The sequence below is a fragment of the Cucumis sativus genome, chromosome 1 (genome assembly GCF_000004075.3).
Source record: "Cucumis sativus cultivar 9930 chromosome 1, Cucumber_9930_V3, whole genome shotgun sequence".
In the NCBI taxonomy this organism is placed as follows: Eukaryota; Viridiplantae; Streptophyta; class Magnoliopsida; order Cucurbitales; family Cucurbitaceae; genus Cucumis; species Cucumis sativus.
The window spans coordinates 30,488,766-30,502,337 of record NC_026655.2 but is presented as its reverse complement, the minus strand read 5'-3'; the positions used below and the strand labels follow the sequence as shown (position 1 = coordinate 30,502,337).

General features: G+C 33.4%; 1 protein-coding gene across 3 annotated transcripts in view; it reads left to right on the top strand.

The window, feature by feature from the left end:
* LOC101209123 overlaps positions 1 to 9,427 on the top strand; it is a 39,433-nt gene extending 30,006 nt beyond the window's left edge. For all 3 annotated transcript variants that reach the window (XM_031884111.1, XM_011661943.2, XM_031884113.1), the window contains 5 exons: positions 2,307 to 2,443; positions 3,385 to 4,072; positions 4,676 to 4,788; positions 8,306 to 8,561; positions 8,731 to 9,427. In XM_031884111.1, coding sequence (XP_031739971.1) covers positions 2,307 to 2,443; positions 3,385 to 4,072; positions 4,676 to 4,788; positions 8,306 to 8,561; positions 8,731 to 9,006 — 1,470 coding nt within the window. In that variant the 3' untranslated portion in view covers positions 9,007 to 9,427. The remainder of the gene's footprint in view (positions 1 to 2,306; positions 2,444 to 3,384; positions 4,073 to 4,675; positions 4,789 to 8,305; positions 8,562 to 8,730) is intronic.
* Positions 9,428 to 13,572: the final 4,145 nt, after the last annotated feature.

The window sequence follows — 13,572 nt, the reverse complement described above, 5'->3', positions numbered from 1 at the left end:
GGTACAAGGGAGAATAAATAGAGTATACAATGGAATGAAAAAGGAAAAGATTTAGGAAAATGAGGAAAACATTCCCATAATCTTTCCATAATTATTCTAGGATTCTAACAAGGAAAATGCCTAGAAAAAAGGAAAGAATTCCAACACTCCCCCTCAAGTTGGGACGTAAATATCAATGAGGCCCAACTTGCTAACGCAAAAGTCGAAGTTTGGTCTGAGAAGCCCTTTGGTAAGAACATCAGCAACCTATTGACTCGAAGGGATGTACGGAATGCATATGCTCCCACTGTCAAGTCTTTCTTTGATGAAATGCCGATCAATCTCAACATGTTTAGTTCTATCATGTTGAACAGGGTTGTTAGCAATACTAATAGCGGTTTTATTATCACAGAAAAGCTTCAATGGTGTCTCACATTCCTGATGAAGATCTGACAAAACTTTCTGAAGCCATATTCCCAAACTCATAGCTCTGTATTCGGCCTCAGCGCTGCTCTGACCACAACACTTTGCTTCTTACTCCTCCAAGTTACAAGATTGCCCCAAACAAATGTACAATAACTAGAGGTAGACTTCATGTCAACAACAGATCCTGCCCAATTCGAGTTAGTCTATGCCTCAATGGTCTTTCTGTCTATTTTTCTAAACATCAGCCCTTTACCAGGTGTTGATTTTAAGTATCTCAAAATTCTGTTGACAGCTTTCATGTGTTCCTCATTAGGGATCTGCATAAACTGGTTGACAACACTCACAACAAAGGAAATAACAGGACGAGTATGAGATAAGTAAATTAATTTACCCACGAGGCGCTAATACTGTTCTTTATCAACTGGAACTTGATCATCGGAGTTTCCTAGTTTACAGTTGAATTCAATATGAGTGTCAAAGAACCATCTCCCCTATTTGTGGTCGTGCTTCTTTGATTAATTTTAGATTAGCCATCATTAGTTGGATCTTGAGATGGTAGATCATTTTCCTTACTTTTTGTATTTGTTTTTTTTTTTTTTTGCATGTGTTCGGCGAGAAGGGGTATTTATTTTGTGCACCCAATCCTTCCTCATGCTCTTTTGTTAGCTCCTTCTTTCTCCTTTATCTAGCTGGGAAGTTTTATTTGCTCATGTACTTCTATTTTTTAAGTTTCAATTTTCGTAGAGTTCTTCTAGCTTATGCCTAGTGTATGTATGTACTTATCTTGTTCTCTATCTATGTGAAAACATAGGAATAGATCATTACTAAGTAATTGTTAACAGCTTTTTTTGATAACTAAATGGGTATCTGAATATGATAAACATGTTAGTCAATGTATGCTATTATGCAGAAACTTGTTTCCATCGAGCATTTTTGTATCTTTCATATGAATGAGACATTTATATCTTGTCCAAAAAGAAGTTAAATTAATCGAACTCACTAGTCATGTAAGAGTGAAATTATTCAAATTCACTCAGGTAGAGCTTTGACTACTCTATTAGCGAGTTGGGTCTAATTAACATCTACTCTCCAACTTGAGGGGGAGTGTTGGAAATTAGGGGCTAGTGGTGTGTTTACAGCCCCAAGGGTATTTGTGTAATTTACTGTACCATAGTTTTATCTCCTTTTTTGTTAGGGCTTATTATGACTATATATTCTTCCGTATTCTTTTGATTATTATAAAATAATAAGAAAAGCTTCTATTGTGGTTTTTCTCCTGTACTAGGGTTTTCCATGTATACCTTCTCTTCTTTCTTTTTCAATATTCTCAAAATACATACTTTAAGCAGCCTTCTAAAGTGTGCATAGAACTGTTCTAATATGTACATAGAACTGTTCTAATATGTACATAGAACTATTAAATTGTAAGGAAAAGAAATTAAGGTGAAATACATCAGACATCATGGATGCATTTTCTAGTGTTAGTATTTCTAATGTTTAAGAAATCCCCACCCAAGGGTATTTGTGTAATTTACTGTACCCTAGTTTTATCTCCTTTTTTGTTAGGGCTTATTATGACTATATATTCTTCCGTATTCTTTTGATTATTATAAAATAATAAGAAAAACTTCTATTGTGGTTTTTCTCCCTGTACTAAGGGTTTTCCATGTATACCTTCTCTTCTTTCTTCTTCAATATTCTCAAAATACATACTTTAAGCAGCCTTCTAAAATGTGCATAGAACTGTTCTAATATGTACATAGAACTACTTAAATTGTAAGGAAAAGAAATTAAGGTGAAATACATCAGACATCATGGATGCATTTTCTAAAATGAAGTGTTAGTATTTCTAATGTTTAAGAAATCCCCATTGAAATCATCCGTTTTTTTAATCGGTATAGGCAGTTGGAATCTTTGGGCAGAAAGATATCATGAGATTGGATCTTACAAAAGATGGAGTGCGAGTAGACAAGGCAAAAGTAGGACCTTTCGGCTCTATTCTTTTCGACTCTGCTGTTTCAGTATCATCCAACTCAGAGTAGGTCCCTTGACTTTTCATTTTTATTTTTCAAACAATAATGAAAGCTGGGAAGCATATTTGAAATGCATTTGCATATTTCTAGTGTAATGTTATTATTGTCATAAAATTATCTTGGAAGAACCATTAACTTTGCAGTGATATTCTAAAATCAGCTTAGGCCACAATTGTGTGCAACGTTATGGATCCAAGCACATAGAGGTTGATTGATTCTCTTTAAAGGACAAATTTTTTAGTCCATCTTTTTCAACCAAAGGAATAATAGCAGATTTGTTAACGAAGTGAATTGCTTGGCACGGGCAATGTTCTCTAACCAGCATGGGGTTAAGTGGAAATCATATAATCTATATGCTGGAGTTAACCGTATTATGAGAAATATATTGTAATTTATGGAAATATTTGTAAAATTATAATTTTCTTGATTAGTATGTTAGTATTTTGGAATTGGTATTGTTTATTTAAATAATTTTCAGCTGAAAGTAGATAGTGCATTTTTTTAATCAAATGGGAGTAGATAATACATTCATTCTTGTAATCAAATATGTATTGTTTCCTTAAATAATTTTCAACAGTGTGCATTCCTTAAATAATTTTTTCCACGCAAGATTTTTGCTTGATTTGGAGCGCTTTTATCTTTTTAGTTTAGACGCTTATTTCTCTTGTATCTTTGTTTCACGTGGCATAGTATTTTGAGCCTTCACTCTTTTCATTATATCAATGTAAAATGGATATTGACTTTTCACTGTTCGACATTTTTCAAATTCAATAAAATCTTTTTCCATCATTTCATCCAGCGTAGCTATTTGAATTCATATAGACTACAAAAATAAATTTAGTTTGGAGATGTTCATTTCTTTTAGATCTATTTTAGAAGGATGTATTATTTGTTGACTTAATAAAAATTCTCTTTATACTTAAGTTTTCATGGTTTTAATTTACAGGATGAAAACATGGGTTTTAGAATTTGTTGACTTGGGAGGTGAAATGAGGCGAGATGTCTGGTATGCTTTTATCAGTGAAGTTGTTGCTTCACATCAGTTTATACGTGAATATGGACCTGAGGATGATGATGAATCATGCTTTCACGTATATGGTGCTCATAAAGGAAAAGAAAGAGCTATGGCTAATGCAACGAATAGCATAGCTAGACTTCAGGCCCTTCAGTTTTTGAAAAAATTATTGGATGATCCAATAAAACTTGTGCCATTTTCGTTCCTACAAAATGCACCCTACGGTGATGTTGTCCGTCAAACATTGGCTGTAAATATTTGGGGTGGGCCCTTGATGACAAATTTACTTTTGGAGGAAAATCAGGCAGTTCAAATAGCAAGATCTTCAGATGAAGTATATGAAGGTGGTCATCACATATTTGACATAGATGGAAGTGTTTACTTGCGTAATTGGATGAGGTCTCCCTCCTGGAATACAAGTACATCTATCTCATTCTGGAAGAATCCATCAATGAAAGAAGGGGTTATCTTAAGTAAAAATCTTGTTGTAGCAGGAATGTCCCTAGTCGAAAGGGCAGCTGAAACTTGCAATCAACGATACCAAGTGGCTGAGAAAACTCAAGCCACAATTGATTCAGCAATGATTAAAGGAATACCTAGTAATATTGATCTTTTCAAGGTTGTGTTTCAATACTACATTTTATCTTCCCTTCTCTGCCTTCAAAGTTCCCATTTTCTGCTTCTTTGTCTACATATATCCTTTTTGCTTATTTTACTTATTTTGTTTTTTCATTTAGTTGTCTGAAGGTGCACACAACCAAGATTTCATATTTCAAACACAACAACGTATCTTCAGTCCTATAACTTATAAACTTGATAGTCAACATCCCCACTATGGCCATTGATGTGTTTAAATGGTCCAGGAATTTGCATTGGTTTTCAAAATCTATTACCTGTTATATCGTTATTGTCTCTTTTGATTGAAGGTCTCTCATAAATACTACGCTTTTCATTCTTTCATTCTTTCTTTCTTTATTTATGTATTTATTTTTTAAAGAAACAATCCTCTTCATTGAAATAATGAAACGAGACTAATGCTCAAAGTTAGCCGTTCTTAAAAATAGTGTTTTACTTATCTTGTGTGCATTCTTTCAGGTTAGTTTTTAATGTACTCTGTATTGCATTGTGATATAGTTTGACTCGGGAATTTATCTTCTGAGCATTCTTTTAAGTGTCTATGTGGTAGAACGTGAAAATTGTATTTTTATTTTGCATCTGGCAGGAACTTTTACTTCCTGTAACCATTATAGCCAAGACTTTTGAGAAACTTCGACGTTGGGAGCAGCCACACTTGTCCATTTCTTTTCTTGCAGTTGCATATACTATTATCTTCAGGTATAATTTCTTAGAAATATCATTTATAAACTTCAACAATTTTTTACTTGTGATTGATAGCTAGCTCCCTTAAATTGCCCAAAAGTTCTGGAAACCCATATCACAAATAGGACGTGATCTGCTCAGAAGCATAGACACTTTAATTACATGGACACTTGGACACTCTGAGAGTTGGTGGACTCCTATTGGATGTTTGTTAGTGCAACAAATGCATTAGACATGTATAGAACACTCATTAAGTAGACTAAAAAGACACATATATAACAATAATAATAACTTTTGAGTGTGAAATACATTAAGCTAAGTCTTTTAAGCATATAAATGCATCAATTGATTTACTATGAATTTTATTTTACTATAAAAATGATGTATATATTTTAGAAATGTATATTTTAATTAATAAATATGTCCTACCGTGTTGTGTCCTAGATTTTTAAAATATGTCGTATCGCAGTGTTTGTGTGGTATCGTATTTGTGCCTCGTATCCGTGTTCGTATTTGTTAGGTGATCCATGGTAGTGCCTAGTCCACTGATAAATTGATTGGACTTGTTTAAGTTTTCTGATGGCCAGCGATATTTGTTAATACTTACTGTATTGAAAGAGGGGATAGTTGAGAATCTGTTGTATTTGTCTCGTATATAATGTTTTTAAATTAAATATGAGGGGTGGAGATTTGAACCTTTCACCAACTTATTCCTAATAATAATGGTTAAATCACGAATTGACCAAAAACATTGAAGCTAATAAATTTTAATTATATCAACACTTTAATAATTTCATGTCACTTGTAGGTTTGAAATTATGTAGAAGATCTAACAAGTTGAAACTAATATTGTAGGTTTGAAATTATGTAGAAGATCTAACAAGTTGAAACTAATATTGATAGTGGAGTAAAATGATTTTACAGGAGTTGGAACAAAAAAAAGATTTATTCTCGGATACCATATTAAATTATAGATTGACTAAAAAACTTTAAACTAGTTAGTTATCTTAAATTTAATTATATCAACATTTTAACAATAATAGTTTAATTATTTGGTCCTTAAAAAGATCTTGTTTCCTTTTTTTGTTGTCTGAAGAGAATTTTAAACTTGAGGTAAGTATGCTCTCTCCTCACTATTCTCTCATTCTTCCACCGTCTTCTCCATTGATCATCTGCACCTTTCCGGTGTGCTCTCTTTCTTTGTCTATTCTCCGGCATCACCTCCAGTTTTCTTCAGTGTTTTCTCTGGCCTATTTACAGTTCAATGGAACTGAACTAGCAAGCTGTAAAATCCTTCAATCGCATCCGTCAATAGTCTTCTCAGAAGCCCATTTGAATTGGTTCCTTACAGTGATAGCAGAGATAGTAAGGGGCCTTGAGAATCGTTTCTTTCTGAAATTTGGGGAGTTAGACCGTGGACGAATGAAGCTCTCAAAGTTAAGATCCGTTAGTGGATGAGTTTTATGTTGCGACTTCTGGCCTGCTTTAGATGGACGTTCAACCATTTGGGATTTTTTAGGGGATGACAAAAAGGGGTGGTTGTCCTTTCTCCTGATGTTGGAAAGATTCTTATCAAATTTGAAATATAAGAAATGGTGTTTCGAGCCATCTTCTTCCATCTCAAGATCCTTCACAGCTTCAAAGTTCTTATTTAGATAGAGTTAAGTTCATTAGATTTACATTTCTTTGATTAGAATAAAGGGATCCGAGTTGGTGAAGGCGAGAATGAAGTTCTACAGGCCTCCCTTGGTTTGAAGTCAGAAAAACAGAATCTTCGGGCCTCCGTTCGTGCAGTAGCAAAACGGAGCATAACCTCAGGACACAGGCCTCCCTTGGTTTGATGTCAGAAAAACAGAATCTTTGGGCCTTCGTTCGTGTAGCAGCAAAACAGAGCATAACCTCAGCACCTCAGAACTTCCTTCAATAGAGTATTCAGAGTTCTTCCTACTGGGTTCACAAGAATAATGAGGTTTACGTGGAATATTTCAACAGTGTATGGATCATTTCTAGGCTCTTTGTACGTAGTGAATGGAAGGATACTGTTAAAACTCTAGAGAACACTTTCAAGTCAAAATCAGCATCAACCCTTTATTTGTGGATAAGACCTTAATTCGTCTTTCACGAAGGAATTTGGAAATTTTGATTGAGACTCAGGGTAAATGGCAGCCTTTTAGGCCTTTCTATATTCTAGTTGAAAAATGGAATAAGTTCAAACATGGCAGGCCAGAAGTTACACGAGGGTTTTGGAGGATGGATACCCATCAATAACTTACTGGAAAAGGATGTCTTTGTTGCAATTGGGAATTACTTTGAAGGACTCGAGAGCATATCTTTAGACACATTGAATATGAATAATGTGTCGAACGCTAAAATTAAAGTAAGAAAAAACCCTAGTGGATTTTTACCGGTAACAATCGAATTGTAGGATGAATTTCGATATCTTAATTTCGGTGATATTGAAGTTATCGATGGACCTACAATTGTTCAAAATGCTCTCTTTATCAAGGATTTCTCAAATCCAGTTGACTGAAGAAGAATCAGTCAAGTTTTGAAAGATGAAAGCATACATTTGGTTGTCCGGATTGGGATTTTTTCACATCATCTGTTTCAAAGCCAGACTTCTCAAGAAACCCTTATGCTGACTTCATTAGCAAGTGGGTTCAAGTTTTTCCGGTCGGAGATCCTTCCTGATCCATCGCCCCCCACAATAAAATTGGAAGAGAATTTCAAATTTGGAGGGAACATGATTGAAGAAGATGAAGTGTTGCTTTCACAAAAGATAAAATTGAATGTTCTATGCATGTCAAATGATCCATAGACTTAGCTACATGTCAACATTTAATGTCTTTCAAATTTTTATTTTTTATTCTTTTTCAAGTTTCAAATTTAACTGAGCTAGTCTGAGAATGGTGATTTTTAAGCAAAACGCTTCTCTTTCATGCACATCTACAAGTGCCTCTTTTAAAGTGCTTTGAAACGCTTCTGTTAGAGGACCGAAATAACTATGAAAAGTACAATTCAATAGTACTTTACCTAACCAGCTCAGACATATTTAACTTCATCGTTGAACTATCATGTTAACAATGATTACAACTTTAAAGATTCCCTTTACTCTTTGCTCTGGATTTCTATATATCTTCCAGGTATTTAGAATTTCTCAACTGTTGAAACCTATATTGATGCCAATAGATGGACAGACGTAACTAAGAAATTGTTGGCTAAAGAATAACTACCAAGACAGTTACTACTTGGCTACGACAGTTTGTCTGCATCTATTTGATCCCTTGGGTTTTCTAGAACTTTTTGGATGATAATTGCCTTTCCGTTCTCAACATTCTTTTATTCTTTGATCTAAGAAAATAATATGTTGCTGCATGGATGCACAGTGGAAAAGTGCATGGATTGCGCATGCAATAAAAGTTGTATGGCTTAACTAATTTTATTAGTACTTATGTTTCCCTCGTCTCTATTTCATCACTTGTAAGGAGCTGATCTTTCACTTGTTGGAGCTGATATGTTGATTCTTTAACAGAAACTTGCTATCATTTGTATTTCCTACAACATTATTGATGGTGGCCGCTGGAATGCTGACATTGAAAGGACTCAAGGAGCAAGGTCGTCTTGGTCGATCTTTCGGAAAAGTAACTATCTGTGATCAGCCACCTTCTAATACCATTCAAAAAATTATGGCTGTAAAAGACGCCATGCGCGATGTAGAAAACTTTTTGCAGAATCTGAATGTGTCGCTCCTGAAAATTCGTACAATTGTACTTGCAGGCCAGACTCAAGTATGTTATACTGTTGAACTAAAGCTTTTCTTTTGTTTTTTTTCCTCTTTTCCCTCACTGGTAGAGTTGCAAAAGAACATTGGTGGTGGAACAGCTTCCCCATGAACATGGAGTCTCTTTCCTTATGGAATGGAATTATTAATTAGCTCGATTGAATTCTTTTTCCCAGATAACCACTGAAGTTGCACTGGTGCTGTTGTCTTCTGCAATTATCCTCCTTATTGTTCCTTTCAAGTATGTACTATCTGGGCTAATATTTGATCTCTTCACACGCGAGCTTCAGTTTCGACAGCAAACTGTAAAGAGATTCATGAAATTCTTGAGAGAGCGTTGGGATTCTGTGCCTGCATCGCCTGTAGTTGTCTTACCATTTGATAATAATGAATTAAAGTCGTCATCAACTGAACAAAAGGAAGCTGAGCAGCCACAGAAACCAAAAGCTTAGAGTAGTGTCAATTGTCTTTAGTGATAATAATACACCATTGAACACAATATCTTGCTTTCTCACAATCTCTCTCTTGCTCTTATTGAAGAAATGGAATGAAAATGGTGATAGCTAACTATCATATAAAAAATACCGTTGAAGAAAAAGAATATATGTCGATCGATCAAGGAAGAAGAGAAGATCGACAAAGGAGAAGGAGAAGTCGATGAGAAACGCGTGAAAATCGTGAGGATGTTGAGATGAAGAAATCGGCTATGGCAATGTGCGAAAATTAGAATGAATTGGGTATTTTTTTAAAAAAATGCCAATGTATAAAATATAATAATCTGAAAATGGGATTGGGATTGCGACTTAAATACTAAGTGAAGTAATATTAACGCAAAACAAAGGGTTTTTTTGTTAAGATATAATTTTGCATAAATGTCCATTGTCCATAACAATAATTATTATTAAAATAACAACACATAATCAATGCATACTACTTCATCTATCTTCTAATACAACTTTGCTTTTTTTTTTTAAATCAAACTTTGTGTATTAACAAATCAGAGAGATTTACTAGAAAGAGTTGTCAAATACTTAAATATTCTTATTTCAAACCTTTCTTTTTATGAAAATGTGTTTTTGGTAACTATTTTTTAAGTCAAAGTAAAAAACAAGCTTAAGTTATCATAAATTGTTAAAAGCTAGAGGTTAAGAAATTAAGTCAATCAAATTTGATTTAACAGTCCAATTGATTGTATATACTAAAACTAGAGTAGAGTATGTAACACTCCAAGCAATGATTAAAAATAAGTGTTTTACGATAATATCCATTTTTGTGTAGTTTTTGTTTAATTAATATTAATCACATACACCGTGGCATGGCTGCCTTGGACATAAAAAAATATAATCTGGATTTAAAATCGTTATTTTACGTTAATATAAATGAAATTACTTAATATTTAAGTTTCAATTACGTATTATTATTTATATATACTCGTAGTTTAGTCCAAAAGAGGAAATAAAATTTAATTACATATCAATAGTAGCTATTATACATTCCTTTTAAATTTTAACCTAAACTGAATATTTGAAATCTAATCCTTTTTATTGAAAATAAAATGTTACAGTTAATTGAATTAAATTTCCATTAAAAAAATCTAAATATGATAAAAACATTTAATTATTACATTTCACATGGGGTAAAGGTGGCATGTATATACAAAATTTAACTATTGTTATTTTATTAATATGTAGTGCTGATACTTTAAAATTTACACCACTTATTTGAATTCTACAACTAAGATTCAACAGCTCAAAATAAATTTAACTTTTATCTACTTCTCTCTCTTTATTTACACTAATTGTCTTCGGTTTCTTTCCAACAATTTTCATATAATTTCCAGATCTCTAGCTACTTCATTTATTCTTCTTTTCACCTTATTCTTTGTTGATATCTAAGCATTGTGATGATTTTGTTTTAGATCAAAATTTGTAAGATTCACTCTAAGTTTGACAAATGTATTTTTTTTTTAGATGTATTTTTTTTTTTTCAAATCAACTTATTGTATGGGTTTCTCGTGACTTGAAAAATGAACAGGTCTAGCAATTTGATGAAAGAGTAATTACCATGTTTGTCGAAACAATTTGAATCAAAACACAAAAATTAAAGAGTATTATACTTGAAACTTTTATATATAAAAAAATTATTATGTAAAAATAGTTAAGAATAATGAAAAAGGTGGTGTATGGCAAAAGTTTTGGATTTTTTTCCAATACATTATAGTTGAAGTTTAATTTTGTTTTCTTGTCATCTTTTAAGTGTCAAATATAATTCATTTTCAAATATTAAAGATCAAATTGTATTGTATTGCACTTTAGAGTGTAATATTGTAGGCATGTTACCTACTTTTTGTATTTTGCAAATATAGCAATTTTTTAAATTCTACTTTTCATTTTATTTTTTTTTTGCTATTTCCAAATTGCCTGCAACTTTTCTTTTTCCTTCCTTTCCATCTTTTTTATTCTCTTCTTCTTCTACAACTTTTCTTTTTCCTTTCTATCGCATTTCTTCTCATCTTCTGCAATTTTTCTTTTATATTTTTTGAAATCATGATATTTGTTTTCCATCAAGCATAAATCTTGTATTTTTTTTAGTCGTATTTGGTTCAAAATCGTGTATCAAATATAGAACTTGATGTGCTTGGGTTGCAAGAATCACTATTTTTTTTTTTACTATTTTTTTGGTCTTCGAGGAAAACACTTGATGTGTTTGGGTTGCGAGAATCACTAGTTCCTCAACAAACCAAAAAATGGGACGTGTTGATTGACATGTAGCCTAGTTCCACGTGTCTCCTATGTTTTTTGTTACTGTCTATGTCAAACCATCTACACTTGAAGAGCCAAGCAAGTCGTCGAAACAGATACTGAACGTGCAACACTTCATCTAAAACACCGTAGAAATTATTATTGACATCTCCACTACCTTCACCGACTACCATGACTTTATTGTTCTGTGTTGTGCACAAAAAATCATGCTCCACGTGTAAAATTGTATGCCACCGACAATGCATCCACTGTAGGAACGAACCTTAAGTGAAGGTCCCATTGCGAGTGAGAAAAAATCTTGAGAAAGGTTTACTCACACATTTCTACCATAACTTGAATTAATTGATGTAAATGAATTATATATAAAGTATAAAATAAGCATGTATGAATTCTCGAATTCATCTACTCTATATACCTGACTCTGAACCAATAAGGAAATGCTCGTTGATGTCTTTTAAAAATGTCTAAAAAGCTTTCACTCGGACAATGTATGAACTTCAAGTGTTTTCTAAAGTACATAATTGTGAGTTTGTGTGACGACAATAACAAAAACTTAAGATATCAAATGAAGTATGAATTAAAGTGAGAAATGCATACTTGCGGTAGTCCGCTATTTCATCTACATTGTTCGGAATGTATCAATGAAAGAGTTGTTTCTCTTCTTGTGATATGCTTCATAAACTCGACGCTCCCAACAATTGTACTTTCTAAACGAACACTTTGAACTCACCAATCACCTCGTCCTCTGGAATCCTATCATCATTTCGTTCATCTCTAGTGAATCGGGTCTCAATCCCACTTAGATACCTCGAACAAAAAGTCTTTGATTCATTCATCAAATATCCTTCTACAATAGACCCTTTAGGACGTGCTTTGTTACGAACATAATGTTTTAATGTGTGGATACTTCTTTTAATAAGATACATCCAACTGTAAGAAAACGGACCAGCAACCTTAATCCCGTATAGTAGGTGAATGGCAAGGTGTACCATTACGCTGAAGAAGGCAAGTGAAAATATTCTTTCCAATTTGCAAAGTATGATTATGATATCTACTTGCAATCGATCCAAATCACCTACTCGTATTGTTCTTGCGCACAGGTCACAGACAAAACTACACAATTTAGTAACAATGGTGTACAGATTTTCTCCATCTCTTTCATTCACACATCGTGAAATATTAGAAACGAATCCATAACTTAACTAATTTTAGGAACTTGGAAAACTCAACACGCTTGCTACTAGTCAGCGTGTAACTCACATGTGGCTTCACCAATCTGTTATCAACTTCTATCAAGTGTAAATCATTTCTTATTTTTAAATCTTGTAGATCCAACCAAGCATTTGTGGTATTCTTAGTTTTTCCTTCAATATTCAACAACATACTGACCAAGTTATCACACACATTCTTTTCAATATGCGTTACATCAAGTTCGTGACGAATTAGTAGTCTCGACCAGTAAGGAAGATTGAAGAAAATACTTTTCTTAGTCCAATTAAGAGCTCTCTTTCTTTTCTTATCTTTTAACGAAGGATGCTTACTCATAACTGGAAACTCCAAAAAATCTAGTTGTTCAAAAATTTCACACCCATTCATTACCATTGGAGGAACCTTACGCTATACTTTTCTATCATGTAGTCTACTTCTACGTCAAACGTGGTTATCTGGAAGATAGCATCGATGTCCCATGAAAGCTATTTTTTCTCTTATCTTGAACGATGATCTATCTCTCATGTTGATGGGGCATGCCTAATACCTCTTCATATCACCCAAATAGGTCACCATATGTCGAAAATACTTTTTTTTGAAAACGTTAGAAAATACAACCATCCCCGACTTCATAATGTGAAACGTCAGGGATAGTGTAAACCTTCCCCGATGTTCCACTAATGGCGTCAAGGAAAATTAACCATTAAAATTTATTATTCAATTTTCCCGACGTGGTCAACGTAGACATTGGAGCTGTTGGAACCAACTCTGACGTTCTTGCAGACACGTCGAGAAAGGTTGAACAATTAAATAATTATTTTAACTTCCCTAAACGTTTCTCTCCATTATGCAGGGAAAAGTTGACAGATTAAATAATCATTTCCACTTTTCCCGACGTATCTCTCCAACGCATTGAGGAAAGTTACATTTTCTCCGATATTTTTTTCTGAGCGTCGAGAAACATTTATTAATAAATATACAAAAATTAAAATGGCGGAGCTGTCCCGACGTTTAAATGTAGACATCAGGTGTGCTCCCCTCAATCGA